A 16,207-nucleotide genomic window follows, 5' to 3' on the forward strand; every position below is an offset into this window, starting at 1 on the left:
GGCGACTGAGGGTGAGAGTATAAAAAACATTTTTTGAACATATACAGATACCGAGCACATGACTTCTCCTTCAATGGTACTTTGTGTCTGCACTGATTCTTCAGATTTTTATGGTTTATGGAATTTTTCTCTTTTTTTAGCTGACCTGTTTGACATTTTACTGCCAATGCTAAACATCTACCAAGAGTTTGTGAGGAACCACCAGTACAGCTTGCAGATTTTGGCTCACTGCAAACAGAACCGTGACTTCGACAAGCTGCTGAAGCAGTACGAGGCCAAGCCTGACTGTGAGGAGAGGACGCTGGAGACCTTCCTCACTTACCCCATGTTTCAGGTAAAATTACAATGTGGATGACTTCACTATTACACATTACTACACATATTATGATTCGGTGATGTATATATATTGACTGTATGCTAAAGTTAAAATTCACATAAAATACACGAGGCATTAGTGCTGCAACACACTGTGGTGAAATAGTTTAAAATGCAGTAATGTTTTAAATTTGGACTGAAAAGATACATGTAACACAAAATAAAACATTTTCAGTCAAACTCATTTAAAGCGCATCTCTTTCAGATTCCTCGTTACATCCTGACTCTTCATGAGTTGCTTGCTCACACTCCCCATGAGCATGTGGAGAGAAACAGTCTGGACTATGCCAAATCAAAACTGGAGGAGCTTTCCAGGTAGAACCATCAATGTAGCTCGACAACACAAACATACTCAGTGAGATCTTTGTCTGATGTAAATCAGAAACTAGTAACCCTGAATTAGTACCTGTATTTTAATATATCTTGTACTTGGCATAAGGATACAGAAAACAGAGCTATAATAGCCAGTGACTCATCCAATCAATGCAAAGTACCAAAAATATAACACAGTCAGACACAGACACAGTGTCTATCATTTCTAACAGTTTTAATTGATTTTGTGGTCACTGTTCTCATTTCACGTAATAGAACAGTGGAGCAAATTCACCATAAGAGTTGATGAACTCTATAGAAACAATAAGAAAAAACATATGGCTTTAATTAAGAAGTACCTGAAATCATTAGTATTTGTTGTCCTTTCAGAATCATGCATGATGAGGTAAGCGAGACGGAGAACATCAGGAAGAATCTAGCCATTGAACGAATGATTGTGGAAGGTTGTGAAGTGCTTCTTGATACCAGCCAGACCTTTGTTAGACAAGGTAAAGAAAACGTTTTCTTGTGTTGTTCTTATATGACAAGGTTTGCAGTTATGGTCAACAAATAAAAACAAACTTGAAACTGAGTTTTTATCGTGCAAAAAAAAAAAAAAAACTTCACTAAGTGTAAAAGTTGCTGGTGTAATCAAGCATGGGTGTTTCTTTTATTAATTTAGGGTGCTAATGAAATCCTTAGCAGAAATCCTTAGATGAAATGATGACACAAATAACACATTTTTTGCACCAAAATGTATGGACATTGGGTTTTTTTTGGATTTTCTTTTTAAATTTAAATGATGTAGTTCATTTTTTCTTCTTGTATGGCCAGTTTTCAGATTACGAAGGAAAAGAGAGCAAATTCGATATTTGCTTATATGTTTTTCTTGCACGCGTGTTTGTGTTCATAGGTTCTCTGATCCAGGTGCCAATGAGCGAGAAAGGGAAGATCACACGAGGCCGGCTTGGCTCTTTGTCTCTGAAGAAGGAAGGAGAGAGACAGTGTTTCCTCTTCTCCAAACATCTTATCATCTGCACCCGAGGCTCCGGAGGAAAACTTCACATCACTAAAGTACGGCAGGATTGACCTAAAGTAGGCCAAGTAGTAGAAAAACAGTAAAAATTCACTCTACATGAGTGTAGGGTGCAGTTATAAAACACTTCACCTATTTTGTTTATAAATGTATAATCAATGTTATACTGTTAAGTATTTTATCCTTAAAGGATGGGCTTGATGATGATCTGTTAGCTGGCAGCATGGTGAATGTGACCCTGTGACCTTTCATGCCTCTTACAGAATGGAGTGGTGTCTCTCATAGACTGCACTCTGATTGAGGAGCCGGAGGGGACTGATGATGAGTGTGAGTTATTATGTGTAGTGGATTCAAATGTTTCCTTAATAAATACATACATCTAGAAGCTGCAGAGTGTTTACTGTATGAAGAGCTTGAAAAATGAAGTGATACCACTTTTCTATTTGGCATCGCCATACAGGCGTAACAATCTAACAAACGGGGGGCTGTAACAGTTAGTGAATCACCCTAAAAGCGGACGAAGAATGTTTTCCACTTTACCAACTAAATTTTCACAGTTACAAACCAGAATGTGGTGTTTGTGGGGTGTGGCTGGATTAAATGCTCTGCATATAAAACACATTATCTCTACAGAAAGTGTTTTTGCATGATTTCCACCGTTTCCTCTTCACCCCCACATTACTTGAGGTGTCAGAATTTTTTTTTTAAATTTACTGCTATTAAAGTTAGCCAAAACAATTACTCACAATTGTTGATTGACTGATATTTGTTCCAAATCAAGGTAATAACCCCAATGAATAAAGCAAAGATTATTCCATTATTGTGCTTTGCTCAGTATTTGCAAAATAAAACATTACCGCTGCGTTGCTGTATTACAAGGTTAATTATTGACTTTACTGTGGAAAGATTTAGGAATATAAATATAAAATATAAAATATAAGCATAACGTATGCAGAAAAATAATGTGAACAAACTGAAACAAAAATAAATAAAACAGTAGCTGATCTATTCTAAACTGCAGCATATTGTTTTCTTTCCTATTTAGAATTTTAATTTTATTTTATTTTTGCCTTTCAGCCAAAGGGGAGCGCAGTGGTCAGGACACAGAACACCTGGACTTTAAATTGATGGTGGAACCCAAAGACGTCCAGCCTTACACCGTGATCCTTGTGGCTTCTTCCCGACTGGAGAAGTCAGCGTGGACAAGTGATATCAGTCAGGTGTGTCTCGCCGCTTATGTTAAGACATTTGATTTCACGTTTTTTTGTTGCTGCAGCTTTAAAAAAACACTTCTCAAACTCTGTAAATCTACAGATTTTGTCAGTCATCTTGTAATGAAGTGGTAATCGAATGATAAATAATCTCAATATACAAATTCGATTGGGAATGGGCAAGATTTTAGTTGCTGTTTTAAGCTTCTGTAATTGAAGATGTATTGGCCAATAAAATTTTGATCAAGTGCAAGTAAACAGTTTGTGTGTGGAAAGAAAATAGAGAGAACACCAGTGCAGTGATCAGTGCAAAGAATAGGAAGTCTTGAACTGGATGTCTGTTATACATTACCTGGCTACACGAGTAGCCCCCAGAGACTTTGTCAGGGGACATACGGAGCATGAATCACGCAAAGAGACCAAACTTACTGAAGCTACACACATGATCTAATAAATGTTGGAGCCTGGAGCATTCATATGTTTATAAACATGCTCGTCTTCTTGCACTGTTATGCTCACTGTGCTTTCTGCCTTACAGTGCATTGACAACATCCGCTGCAATGGCCTGATGATGAATGCCTTTGAGGAAAACAGCAAAGTCTCTGTGCCACAGATGATCAAGTGAGACTTGGACACACTGTAGCAATAGTAAAGCACATACAAAGTATGTTCAAAAGGCTGCATAAAAATCTCAGATGTTTGCACATGCACATTGTTTGCACATGCTCATACTTACAGGCTCATAATGTAGCCTAATGCTAACATTAGCCCTAAAAATGTATAGGGCTTCTGTGTTAATATTCACACATAGAAAACTGACTTCAAACGTGACTAAAAATGGTGAGTATAAAAAAGTGAGCTTTGTTTATAAAGCTGATAATCAGTCCAGAAACGCCACCTAAAGATGAGCAAAAATCTAACATTCACAGGCTGCAAACGCAGGAACAGAGATGAGGAACACAGAAAACTCATGGGAGGAAAACATGGAGTACAACAGACAACTGGACAAAGACAGTCACACTATTTATACACTGGAGACTAATTGGGAATCGGAAATAGAGGAATGAGACACGGTAAAAAGCAATTAAGACATTCAGGCAGAGAGGAAGTAAAACCCAGAACGTGACACCAGAGAAAACAAACTCAAATAAAAACAGGAAACAACCTTATAGTCAACTACCTAACACAGATCAAGAAGAACACAGAGCCAAACATGAGAAATAATAAACTTAATGCACGAACTGAAAGAAGACATAGGCCAAGAATTCATGGCCACTAAAGGGCATTTAATTGCAGTAACTGGAGCTACATCTCTATATAACTTTATTAACCTCACTTTTAATCCAATACAGGTCAGACACCAGTTTGTACTGTGATGATGTCGACATTCGCTTCAGCAAGATGATGAACTCCTGCAAGGTGCTGCAGATCCGCTATGCCAGTGTGGAGCGCTTGTTGGAGAGGCTGACCGACCTGCGCTTCCTCTCCATCGACTTCCTGAACACTTTCCTCCACTCTTACCGTGTCTTCACCAGCGCTGATGTAGTACTGGACAAGCTCATTACCATCTACAAGAAGCCCATCAGTGCCATCCCTGCACGGTAAGTGAAATGATTCCAGGAGGTTTAATGAGGGATTTTATGAGCTCCCTGGTATAAACATTTTCACACTAACTGCATTTTAGTTGCTGGCCAAAACCTTATTTCATCACTTTTGAGCTTTTAATGCCAACCTTTTTATACCAAGATGCATTTCCGATATTTCTTAATTTGCACTGAAGTACAACCCCAATTCCAAACATATTTTAGTCAGAGTAGAACATAGAAAACATATCAGATGTTTAAACTGAGATATTTAACTATTTCATGATAAACAATGGTTCATTTTGAATTTGATAGGAGTAATACCTCTCAAAAAACGGGGTCACTGGCCATCTTTATCACTGTGTAGCATCCCCTCTCCTTTTAACAACAGCTGGATGAACATTTTGCCTCTTTAAGGCAGCTTGACTTTGCATATCTCATGATCTGCAGTACATACTATCATCAAAAGATTCAGCGAATCTGCAGAAATTGCTGTGTGAAAGGGATGAGGCTGGAAATCCATATTGGATACCTATGATCTCAGGAGACACTACACTGAAAACAGGTGTAATTCTGTCATGCTCAAGAAGTTTCAGTGGACACAATTCACCATGCCAGCCATAAATGCAGGTTAAAGCTCTGTTAGGCAAAAAATAAGCGATATGCGAACATGATCCATAAATTCTGTCATCTTCTCAGAGCCAAAGCACATTTAAAATAGACTGAAACAAAATTGCAAAGTGTTGTCTGTGAAGGTTCTCAGTCATCCAGGTCATCATAGTCTAAGGAGCTTGGAAAGAAAAGCGTCTGGACTTCTTTAAGTTGCTTGAAGACGTTTCACCTCTCATCCGAGAAGCTTCTTCAGTTCTAAGAGTCAAATGGTGGAGAGTCCCAGATTTAAACCCAGTGGGAGTTTCCCCCCAAAGAGGGACAAAGGACACCCTGATGATCCTCTACCTAATCACATGAGCCAAGGTGTGAAAACGGGTGTGGGTCACAATCAGCCAGGGTTTCGGGTGAGCTCATCGTGAAACCTGGCCCCACCCTATCATGTGATTTCCTGAGGTCAGATGGCCCAGGATGTGAGTGGGCGTTAAGGTGTCTGGGAAGGGAACTGAAAACTGGATTATAGATGGCAGACAGTTGGTGTCGTAAGCCACCACCTCTGTTCAAAGATGGTCGCTCACAGTGGACATAAATGTCTTCTTTCACTCCTCTTTAAAACCATCTGTCCTCTCTGTCCAAAATGTGAACATTGGCGTCCTCAAAAGAGTGACCTTGAAAAGTGTTCTGTGCTCAGTAAAATCACAATTTGGAATTATTTTTAAAAAACATGGATGCTAAGTCCTAGAGGGACCCTTGCCTAGTGGTATTGGCAGCATACATCTGTAAAGTCACCATCAGTGCTGAAAAGTATAAATGCAGCTAGCAAACGTTACAGCTCAGCCCAGCGAGACGCTGTTACATGTTTACATGTTTACTGTTACAAGCATGAGCCTCTCAGCATTGGTAAATGCATACTTCCTTCATCATCAGTACATGACACAGATCAGTCTCATTAACATTCTTTTGTTCTCATTTCCTTGGAACGAGAAATTTCTACTGAAATTTTCAGATGTTGTTTTTGGTGCTTAGAGCAACACAAAGCGAGCTCCATTTTCTTCCATTATATTCAAGAGAAGGAAAACATCTCTACAGATAACGAACTGGGTAACTCACACCAAAACACTCTAGCTGGATAAATAGTTTACTTTATTTTACTGGTTTGATTAATTCGACTTTTGTGTAGCAGAAACTGTGATTAGGTTGTTTCTAAGTAAGACATTCACATGAGTTGTGTCTATGTTCTTGTTTCTCCACATTCACTGTTAGCATTTAAGTGGGCAGCTTACTTAGCAGGGTAAAAGGGCCTTTTACATTAAACCCTTAGGAGAACCTCACTGCAAGGGCGATCCCTGTCACAAATGCAAAAAATGAACAAAGTTCGACATTTCCAGATACTTTTTTTTTCGCGAGAATGCAGCAACAGTGCAGTAATGGTGCAGTGAAGAGACGGGACTTCCCCAGTGTCAGAATTAGTCTCTCACGTGGAGTGCCTGTAAGTCGCCCATCATATCCTGCCCAGGTGAGAAGGGACTGGGGAGGAGGCAAGCAAGAGGTCACACCAAGACTTCTTTTGACCGCCATCACAGTTAATTGAGTCCTGCGTCCACCCACCTCCTCCTGACTCCTCCTCTTCTTTCTCCTGCCCTTTTTTTTTCACATTCTCTCACTTTTATCTTTCTTTCCAGAAGTCTGACCATCCCTCTCTTCGCTGCGCTGTCACCATAGCAACCCTTTACTCTGCTGCAGGACCCCACCCTCTCGTTCTCTCCTCGTCTTCTCCCTCCCTCTCTCCCTTTCTCCCATCATCTGCAGCGGCTCTACGGTATTAAATATTGATGGTGGTGTTTTGCACCCAGACCCTACTCTCCTCGTCCTTCTTCCTTTTTGTCACACTCCTCTCTAATCTCTTACTTAAATATCTTCTCTTGTTTTTCTTCTGTCCTGCTTTACTTGCTTTCCTCTCTTGAATCTCCACTTTGCCTTTTGCCTTTATTTTCTTCCTGCCTCCTGTTTCTGTACTTCTGCCCCTCTCCTGTCTTAGTGCTCCCAGCCTTCATCATTCCAATCTATGCTCCTTGCTCATCTCTTTAAATTACTGCTTTTATTTTTCTTGTAATTTTAGGCAAGGAGACACAACATGGCTGCAGCTAACACCATAGAGGGCTGGAGGCTTCCCATTCGCCCACTCTCAGCCACCAGCCTTTGCTGTGGTGGAATCCATATCCACTATGTTGCTCGACTCGCCCCCTCCCTCTCTGTATCTCTGTTTTTGCCACTGCTATTTTTTTTTTTTTTTTTTTTTTTTGCGGTGTACCTCTATCTCTTTCTCCAACTTTCCCCACTATCTGGCTCCTCGTTTCTCTCTCTCTCCATGCCTCTGTGGGCCTCCCCTGGGCTGGTTGCTGTTGGCAGCACCCGTGCCTCCCACACTGTCACTTGACATGCTATTTATAGGCCTTCAGAGGGGGTGGCTCTCAGTGCAAGGAGGATGCTGTCTTAAACAATGTAGCTTAAATAAAAGAGTCAGGAGCTCCCAAAGAGCCTTCTGGTTAACGCGTTCCCTTACTGCTTTTGTGTACAGACACGGAGTGCACCATGCATTCCCCCCTTATTAACATTTCCCCTCTTTCCTATAGTTCCTAGTCACATTGTGGGAATTTTCCCCTCCACAAATTCAAAAAAGTTACTCTTTAGCTGTGAAAAATGTTCTTTTTACCCCTCATTTTTCACACGTGCCTCCTTTTTCTCTTCTCTTTCACCCTTTCCTCTCCTGTAGCTCTTTGGAGCTTTTCTTTGCCAGCAGTCAGAACAGTAAACTCCTCTACGGCGAGCCACCCACATCGCCACGTGCCAGCCGCAAGTTCTCCTCTCCTCCTCCACTCTCCATCACCAAGTCATCCTCTCCCAACCGCCGCCGCAAACTTTCACTCAACATCCCCATCATCACGGGTGGCAAAGCCCTGGACTTGGCTGCACTCAGCTGTTCTCCCAATGGCTATGCAAGCATGCACTCCACCATGTCACCCTTCAGTAAGACCACCCTCGACATCAACAAGCTCTACATCTCTAGCACCATGGCCAGCAAAATCCCTGATGAGGGAGAATCCAAAGCTGAAGGCAAAGCTGAAGAGTCTGTCGCCAACAAGCAAGGTCAGAGCCTCTGTCCGAGGGAGTATTGTAGAAATAATTAAAAAAAAAAAAAAAGCCTATTTAAAACCTTATCCTTTGTGACATAACAGTAAAAGATCAGCCAAGTTTTGTAAAACTTAAAGGGACAGTTTACCACATATCACCTGTGATTCATTTTTGTATTTATTTTTTTGTCAAATGTTGATGTTCTTTTGGCACTTAGGGCACCACAAAAAAAGATGCAACTGGTCCCATTATATTTAAGAGAGTGCAAACATCTGTATGAGCAGTATCTCCTAATAAACTCCAGCCTAAACAAAGTCTATTTTGGGGTGAACTGCTTCCTATGACTGTAAATTTCTAGCAGTCTTCTTCTGTGTTGCTTTTTTTTCTCAATGGTGAGTTACTCTGCCTGTTCAGATCTGTCTGTAAGAGAGGAGTGCGATGAAGACCCAAGTCAGAGTGACGACGCAGAAGCAGAAATGTCTCCTCCTAAGTCACCATCAACGCCCAAGAACGTCAAGGCAAAAAACTCTGGTAGAGTAATTTAATTGTGTTGCAAATCTTGCTGAAGCTGTTTAAGCTTGCATGTCCGAGGCTTGTTGAAGAGTGTCTGGTGATCTACTTTTATATTCACACCCACCAGTTAAAAAGACAAATGAGCTGGCAAGATTGTACGAGCTGGCAAATTTGAGCAGTTTACTGGATAGTGTTACTGACAGTGGAGTGTCTTGGCAAAAAAAGGGATAAAATAAAATCAATAATAATGCATAATGTCAGTAGAAAAAAAATCCACAGGCCTACTGTTCATATGCTTCATCCTCCATGAAATGTACAAAAATGGAATCAAAGGAGGATTTGCCTAGTGTAATTGCACTGGAGACATAGTAGAAGTAATACAGGCCAGGTTTCAGATTAGACATTATATTTCCTCACTTTTTAAGAGTCAGGAGGGCTAAAAATGGAAATGCACTTCATTTCTAACATGTAAAAGTTATGACTCTTGTATTTTCATCAGAAGAAAAACAAAGCTATAGCCAGAAGCTGGTTGGCTTGGCTGAGACAGTGCGTAAACTTAACATTAATCTTCTTTTTGTAATCTTTGCAAAAAAGAGTTACATGCCTGCCAAGAAATAGCCAAACACAACAACGTGAGAAGATGTTATCAATTTATGAATTTTGAAACAACACTTAGGCAGGTTTTTGTTGTTTCTATGCCTGTACTCATTCTGCGATGAACTAAAAGTCACTGGCTGTAGCTTCCAAATTTTTGGTAGAGAGAATACGAGAGTGGAATTAATCTCCTCATCTGTCAGTAAAAAATGTGTGTAAAATTATTTCTTTAATGCTTATGAAATGCTTAACTTTGCTTCTTCTTGGCTTGTGTCACCGATATGAAACTGTTGAAATGTTACAAAATGTTAAAATAGCTTTCATTATTGCTTCCCATTTCATAGTTTGGGTTTGTCAATGTTTAAAAATGTGAAGTCAGAATCAAAGTCAGCATGAAATATTTCTACCACCCAGCACAGTCAAGTTGTGTGAGACGTGTTTAAAGGTGGAGATGAGACGAGCAGGTAAATAAATATAGCCACAGCGGATTTATATCAAACTTTTTTTTCTGGAAATGATAAGCGTAGCAATTGCCAAATAAGGTCTTGGTAAAAACCACCCACAGCCTCGTGGCCCTCCCCGTAGAACACAGAGAAGGAGCATCCACCCCATAGGTAGTCAGGCGCAATTCATTCCCAGTGTGTTCTCTTCCCACGGTGCTGGATACAAGGGAAGCCAGTGCCTCGTGTGAGTAGGTGGAAGGAAACCTTGTACCTTGGCAACGATGTGCGTGTTCTTCTATACCGCCCCCGGCTGAATGGGGGAGGGCAGGGAGGAAGGGAGGGAGTGAAGGAAGGAGGCAGAGAGGCAGACACAGTGGAGTGTACAATGTAACTGCAACAAGCTGCATGATGCATTGTGCTGCGTCTGTTTTAGCTCTCTGTTGCCCTCCGATGGTCAACAACTTAGTTTGATCATGCACATGCGGTACTGTGTGTACAGCATAAACAAATTACCTTTCAGCCTAATCTTTAAGAAGCTCAGAAAGGTAAACTGAAAGTGTTTTTGTAATGGTTGTCTTCCAAAGGAGGTGCCCTTCAACTCTTTTATGTCAATATTGGTCTAAGTATGATTTCAAATTAAATTCATTTGCGTTCTTGTCTGCAGAGTTTTCTCTGTTTTCCTTCAACAATGGCATGGTGGTGTCATCTTGCCGGGAGCTGGACAACAACAGGAGTGCTCTTTCTGCTGCCTCAGCCTTTGCCATTGCTACCGCTGGTGCCAATGAAGGCACACCAACCAAGGAGAAGTATCGTCGTATGTCCCTTGCCAGCACAGGTCAGTTACAGAGCTACTACCTCTGTTTACTCCTAGAGACGCCTGTTGGCTACCTGGAAGCTTCCTTTGTTCTCTGCTGATGATCTGCTGGAGCCTACTCATTGAAACAGTCTCTAATCTAGTAATCTAGCCATACTGGATTATGAATCCATGCTTGTGTTTAGATATTGTTTAGATTTAACAGAGATCAGTTAATCAGTATAATCAAGGTAGTGTCTTCCTCACTAGGGTGCACCCAGACAAGTCAGACAATAATAGGAGCCCCCTGGTGATTTTAAAAGAAAGATCATAAAATATTGATGGTATATAACACAAGTTTGTGCTTTAGGAGTTCACTTTTTATGTTAATTTGTTAAACCTGGTTCCAGGTTTCCCTACAGACCAGAGAAATGGGGACAAAGAGTTTGTTATCAGAAGAGCTGCCACAAACCGAGTCCTGAATGTGCTGCGTCACTGGGTCTCCAAACATTCGCAGGTGCAGTCCCCTTTTCTTTCTTTTTTCTTTTTCTTGTTTGGTTCTGTCTTTCTGTGCCCTCACAGGATAAAAAAACAACAACAAAAAAGCTCATAACACTTCAGTAATGACACTGTTGTTGTTCATTTGTGGATCCTCAGGACTTTGAGCTGAACACAGAGTTGAAGATGCGAGTAATTGGCTTCCTGGAGGAGGTGATGCATGACCCAGAGCTGCTTACACAGGAAAGAAAGGCAGCTGCCAACATTATCAGGTTGGTTTTCCGTTATCATTGCTTGATTGCTCTTACAGTCATGTATGACACAACTGTTTGTGAGCACCCAGTGGAAAAAAAAGCTTTCTGCAAGTGGATTTGTCAAGACAAAAACTTGTTTTATGTAGTAACAACAGGAACCGGAGATACAATCCATCAGCCCAGAACTCGGCCTAAATTTTCAACTTTATTTTACTGAGCGTCAGCCCCAGAAGTATTATCTGTTCCTCTGTGAAACACAGACTAGACTTTTAAATGGGTGCAACATCACAAAACAGGAGCTATCTAAAACACCTGTCCCTATAAAGTATTTGTGCAAAATATTATGAAGCCAAACTAAAAAGGAATAAAAACGAGAAATTAATAGCTCCTTAAGTGGGGTTTTTATATCAATGTTATAGGATTGTTTGGAAAAAAACATCTATCAAAGATCATATAACAGTTATGTCTTCTTCGGTGTAGAACTCTAACCCAGGAGGATCCTGGAGACAACCAGGTCACCCTCGAAGAGATCACACAAATGGTGAGAAAAGACCACAAAAAAGCCTTTTCAGAATAAAACCCTTCTTTTTCTATACTTTAGTTGTGGTAATACTTTTTTCTGCTTGTTGTTGTGGTCAGGCCATGGAGGACTCTAAGACTGAACCATTTGAGAGCCATTCAGCCTTGGAGATAGCTGAGCAACTCACACTGCTGGACCACTTGGTCTTCAAGGCCATCCCATATGAGTAAGTACACAGACATACAGTGCACACACATACAGTGCACACGCATACAGTCACACACTCAGGTGTGTATACAAGAACACAAACAAAGGTAAACAGATAAAAATTGTAGAGGTTAGAGTGGGAGGATAGAGAGAAGGACACACGTGAAATGTTGAAATATCTTTTTGCGTGATGTGTTTGTTCATTCTGTGTAAACATTTTGTTTTGTACAGGGAGTTCTTCGGTCAGGGCTGGATGAAGAACGACAAGAATGAGAGAACTCCATACATAATGACAACTACCAAGCATTTTAATGATGTAAGTATTAATCTAAAGATATTTAGATAGATATCTTAGGGCAAGATACGGAACATTTGTAGATATTATCAATGTGTATTTGTTTCTTTTCTTGCTAGATCAGTAACAAGATTGCCACAGAGATCCTGCAATGGGATGATGTCAACATGCGGGTGGCCGTGATTGAGAAATGGGTGGCAGTGGCCGATATCTGCCGCTGCCTCCACAACTACAATGCTGTGCTGGAGATCACATCATCTCTCAATCGCAGCTCCATCTTTCGCCTCAAGAAGACCTGGCTCAAAGTTTCCAAGCAGGTATTAGAAATTTTTCATATGATCTTTCATAATTGGGGTGCCTCTGGAGGGTGACCAGGTCATCTATTAATTGGAAGGTTGGCAGTACGATCCCTGGCTGCTTATTTATTCATTTATTTATTCATAATTTGATTATTGGTGGGAGTTTTTTTATGTGGTATCTTCTAGAATCCTGAGTGTAAAAGCAGAATGGTTCAGTCCAATTAGTGGAATATTCTGTGAGGTTATTTAAGTCTGTCTGTTCCATTCGGTCAAAAAGGCTGTAGGATGGTGATGTGGAAGGTGTTTTGAATGACAGTTTGCATAAATATACTCCTGAAAGGTCATCTTGACTCTTTGGTTCTTACGTTGGATATCTTCCTCCATGGTCGCTCGACCAAGCTGACACAGGCCATGTACCATAAATTAAATAAAACGTCCTAATTAGTCAGAGATGCATAGAGAGATACTTAACATGTACACAGTTCATGAATGCAATCAGCATTTCTAGCAGCTTCAGGATGTTGCCTTGATGAAACAAGGACTTTTTTTTTTAAGTTGAACAAAATGAATGAAAGTCAGGATGCTCTAAGAGAGTCTACTAATGGTCATTTCAAACAATCCTGTCATTGTCTTCTTCAGTTAATAAAGATTCCGATTAAATTTCGAGGTTGTGACAGTAACATTTTTCCCCTGATCTATGTTCTAGACAAAGACTGTGATTGACAAGTTACAGAAGCTGGTGTCATCAGAAGGCAGATTCAAAAACCTGAGAGAAGCTCTGAAGAAGTAAGTAAACCAACTTTTTACTTTTTTAAAAACGTTTTGTGTTAACTGGCTCTCTGACCTGCCTGGTGTCTTCAGCTGTGACCCCCCATGTGTCCCCTACCTGGGAATGTACCTGACTGACTTGGCTTTCATTGAGGAGGGAACACCCAACTACACTGAAGACAACCTTGTCAACTTCTCCAAGATGAGAATGGTACAGAACATCTAACTTTAACCTTGTGCTGTTGTGTAAGGTGTTTTTCACATGCATGTGATTCATCTATTTATTCTTCATGGGTGGACACGTTTGACTTTTATGTGATTTTCTGTAATTTTCTACAGATATCTCACATTATCAGAGAGATACGACAATTTCAGCAAACAGCTTACAAGATTGATTATCAACCAAAGGTGAAGTTACTGTTCATTTTCATTGTTTTGCAGCTTTCTATTTCTTGTCTGGATTTGTCAAGTATTGCTCTATGAGGCGTGCTCAAAACGTTCTAGGAACTGGCTGTTGCCAGACCATTTTCTTCGTACAATGCTTCTGTGCCTTTAGCTCTGCTGCTGTTTTTAGATCGTTTCCTGGAAGTCCTGTTTCAGTCTAACTCAAATTTTGTGTGGAGAACCATCACTGGTGATGAGACCTTTTTTTTTTTTTACTCACATGGTTGTGCAGTGTGAAGTCATGCCCTAAGGTGAGACTGTCAACTGAGAGTATTGCTGTAACTTCAGGAGGAGTCTGAGGGAGAATGCTGAGTGGAAACAAGTTGTGCAACAAGTTTTTTATTACTTCTTGACTGATATGGAAATCAAGTTGAAGGATCACTATTTTCTCAAGATCCAGCTAGTTTTAGAGAAACACGAGTGCAAGAAAGACAAACTGGACTTTCAGGCAATGATCTATGAGCAGCTTTGCTGAAATTCTGCAACTTTTGGATTAGCCGAAGTTTATTCATAGTCAGAAAGTTTTCCTTTGGTCTTATTTATTTATTTTTTTGCCTTTTAATTAATGTGTCAAGTTGAAAAAAACGTATCAAAACTAGAAACTTTCTTCCTTTCAACGAGCTGATGTTCCAGCCAATGTTCTGTGTAATCATTACTACACCCATTCAGACAAAGCCTCATGACTGCATGTTTTTCCAAACTGTTCAATACGCAGTCATCTTCTTGCTCTGTGGGCAGCTGTGCGTACCATCTACTATCATGATGAATCCGATCTGATTTGGCCATCTTACACGTGCCTTTCAACTGAAAATAAGATAAAACGATGAAAATTAGTGAAACCTGTACACTTGCAGACACATTTTAGTGAATCCTAAGAATGCAACATTTATAATAGAAAGTGACTGGATTTGTGCCACAGTAACCAGCGTACTTTCTGACCAGTGCAGCTATTGTTTTAAAAGAACTTGCTCTCACACAACATTTCCTGCTTTAAATGTGTAGCCTAAGAAAAGGAAACCTTGAATAAACTGTGAATAACCCGCTCTCTCTGTGTCTTCCTTATTATTATTATTTTTTTTAGGTGACAAAGTACTTGCTCGACCGCAGTAATGTGCTGGATGAGGAGAGCCTGTATGAAGCATCCCTGAGAATCGAGCCCAAAACTTCATCATGAAGATGATCTCTCTCACTCTGCTTTCATATTGAGTGTACATAAACAATATATCAAAATGTATATTTACTATTATTTGTATTAGACAGAGTAGGCAGTGCCCTTTTAGTATATGCTCCCCACGGACTCGTGTATATTCGTTATTAGAGACTGAGTGTAAGTCCAGAGAGGTTTATTTCTATAGTTACAGAGTATTTATATGTTATTTATTGTCTTAAATATCATGTTAACATTAAGTTATTTTTTAAATTCGTTTAGCCATATCCTAAAGGGAACGTGCACCACCAAATGGTTCTCATTCGCAAGAAACGTTGACATTTACCACATAAAGATTAACTCCCCCAAATCAAGAGAGAACCGAACACAACTGGAGTTATTTTTAAACAAGTTTCCATATAAATCTGTGTGATTCTTGAGGACTTGGTTTGATTTGAACTGAACAAGGCTGATAACAATATTTGCAATGATCACGAGGGACTTGCTGAATGTAAATATATTAAAATGCTACTGCAACAAAATTCAGGCAAGTAATAATATCAAAAATAGGATTTGATTTTATGAAAATCTTAATGATTAAAACCATCAGACTATCAAATCTGGATAACATTTTTCCTCTTTCAGTCCATCTTGTCCCACCTTAGAGAGGGAGGAAAAGTGAGACCGCTGCAGCGGATGAAGCTGAATCATGTGCTCTGATGTTTTTATGTAGCCGCAGAGTAACAAGAGATTTGAAAGTGCTGGAGTCAACCTGACACCTGCCGATTGGCTGATAAGCTTGTTTGTTTCTTTGTTTGGAGAGATGGGTTTTTATGCTTTGCTTACTATGACATAATTCCCCTGGTGGGCAACATGATGTATATACAGTATAAGCACCGGGCAATGTATGTAGCAGATGTAACCAAGATTGAGCCACTTCAGGAAGTTAAATTCCCAGCTTTTACACTCAGACAGTGATAGCATAGTTGTTATGGTTAATCCTCTTTGGCCAGTGCATTATGGTTTTGCCTTAATCATGAAATGGATTATATTCCACAAAAGTATGTAAACTATTTTGTTCTACGATTTGCCGATAAAGCAGAAATATTTACTGTGTACAGTACTGTGTACAGGCAGTCTGATGCATTTCCTAACGTGCAACGTGTTAAAAAAA

The 16,207-nt window shown here is 40.1% G+C and overlaps 1 protein-coding gene across 1 annotated transcript in view; it reads left to right on the forward strand.

The window, feature by feature from the left end:
* LOC120720977 (ras-specific guanine nucleotide-releasing factor 1-like) overlaps window positions 1-16,200 on the forward strand; it is a 28,772-nt gene extending 12,572 nt beyond the window's left edge. Inside the window, exons 7-27 of the mRNA XM_040010914.1 lie at window positions 141-334; window positions 581-690; window positions 1,078-1,196; window positions 1,601-1,761; window positions 1,987-2,050; window positions 2,801-2,943; window positions 3,473-3,555; window positions 4,287-4,535; window positions 7,900-8,273; window positions 8,673-8,789; window positions 10,473-10,643; window positions 11,012-11,118; window positions 11,259-11,371; window positions 11,834-11,894; window positions 11,993-12,099; window positions 12,312-12,396; window positions 12,495-12,692; window positions 13,381-13,460; window positions 13,536-13,653; window positions 13,782-13,850; window positions 14,968-16,200. Coding sequence (XP_039866848.1) covers window positions 141-334; window positions 581-690; window positions 1,078-1,196; window positions 1,601-1,761; window positions 1,987-2,050; window positions 2,801-2,943; window positions 3,473-3,555; window positions 4,287-4,535; window positions 7,900-8,273; window positions 8,673-8,789; window positions 10,473-10,643; window positions 11,012-11,118; window positions 11,259-11,371; window positions 11,834-11,894; window positions 11,993-12,099; window positions 12,312-12,396; window positions 12,495-12,692; window positions 13,381-13,460; window positions 13,536-13,653; window positions 13,782-13,850; window positions 14,968-15,060 — 2,816 coding nt within the window. The 3' untranslated portion in view covers window positions 15,061-16,200. The remainder of the gene's footprint in view (window positions 1-140; window positions 335-580; window positions 691-1,077; window positions 1,197-1,600; window positions 1,762-1,986; window positions 2,051-2,800; window positions 2,944-3,472; window positions 3,556-4,286; window positions 4,536-7,899; window positions 8,274-8,672; window positions 8,790-10,472; window positions 10,644-11,011; window positions 11,119-11,258; window positions 11,372-11,833; window positions 11,895-11,992; window positions 12,100-12,311; window positions 12,397-12,494; window positions 12,693-13,380; window positions 13,461-13,535; window positions 13,654-13,781; window positions 13,851-14,967) is intronic.
* Window positions 16,201-16,207: the final 7 nt, after the last annotated feature.

Source organism: Simochromis diagramma, unplaced genomic scaffold, assembly GCF_900408965.1.
Source record: "Simochromis diagramma unplaced genomic scaffold, fSimDia1.1 OVJJ01000603.1, whole genome shotgun sequence".
Lineage (NCBI taxonomy): Eukaryota > Metazoa > Chordata > Actinopteri > Cichliformes > Cichlidae > Simochromis > Simochromis diagramma.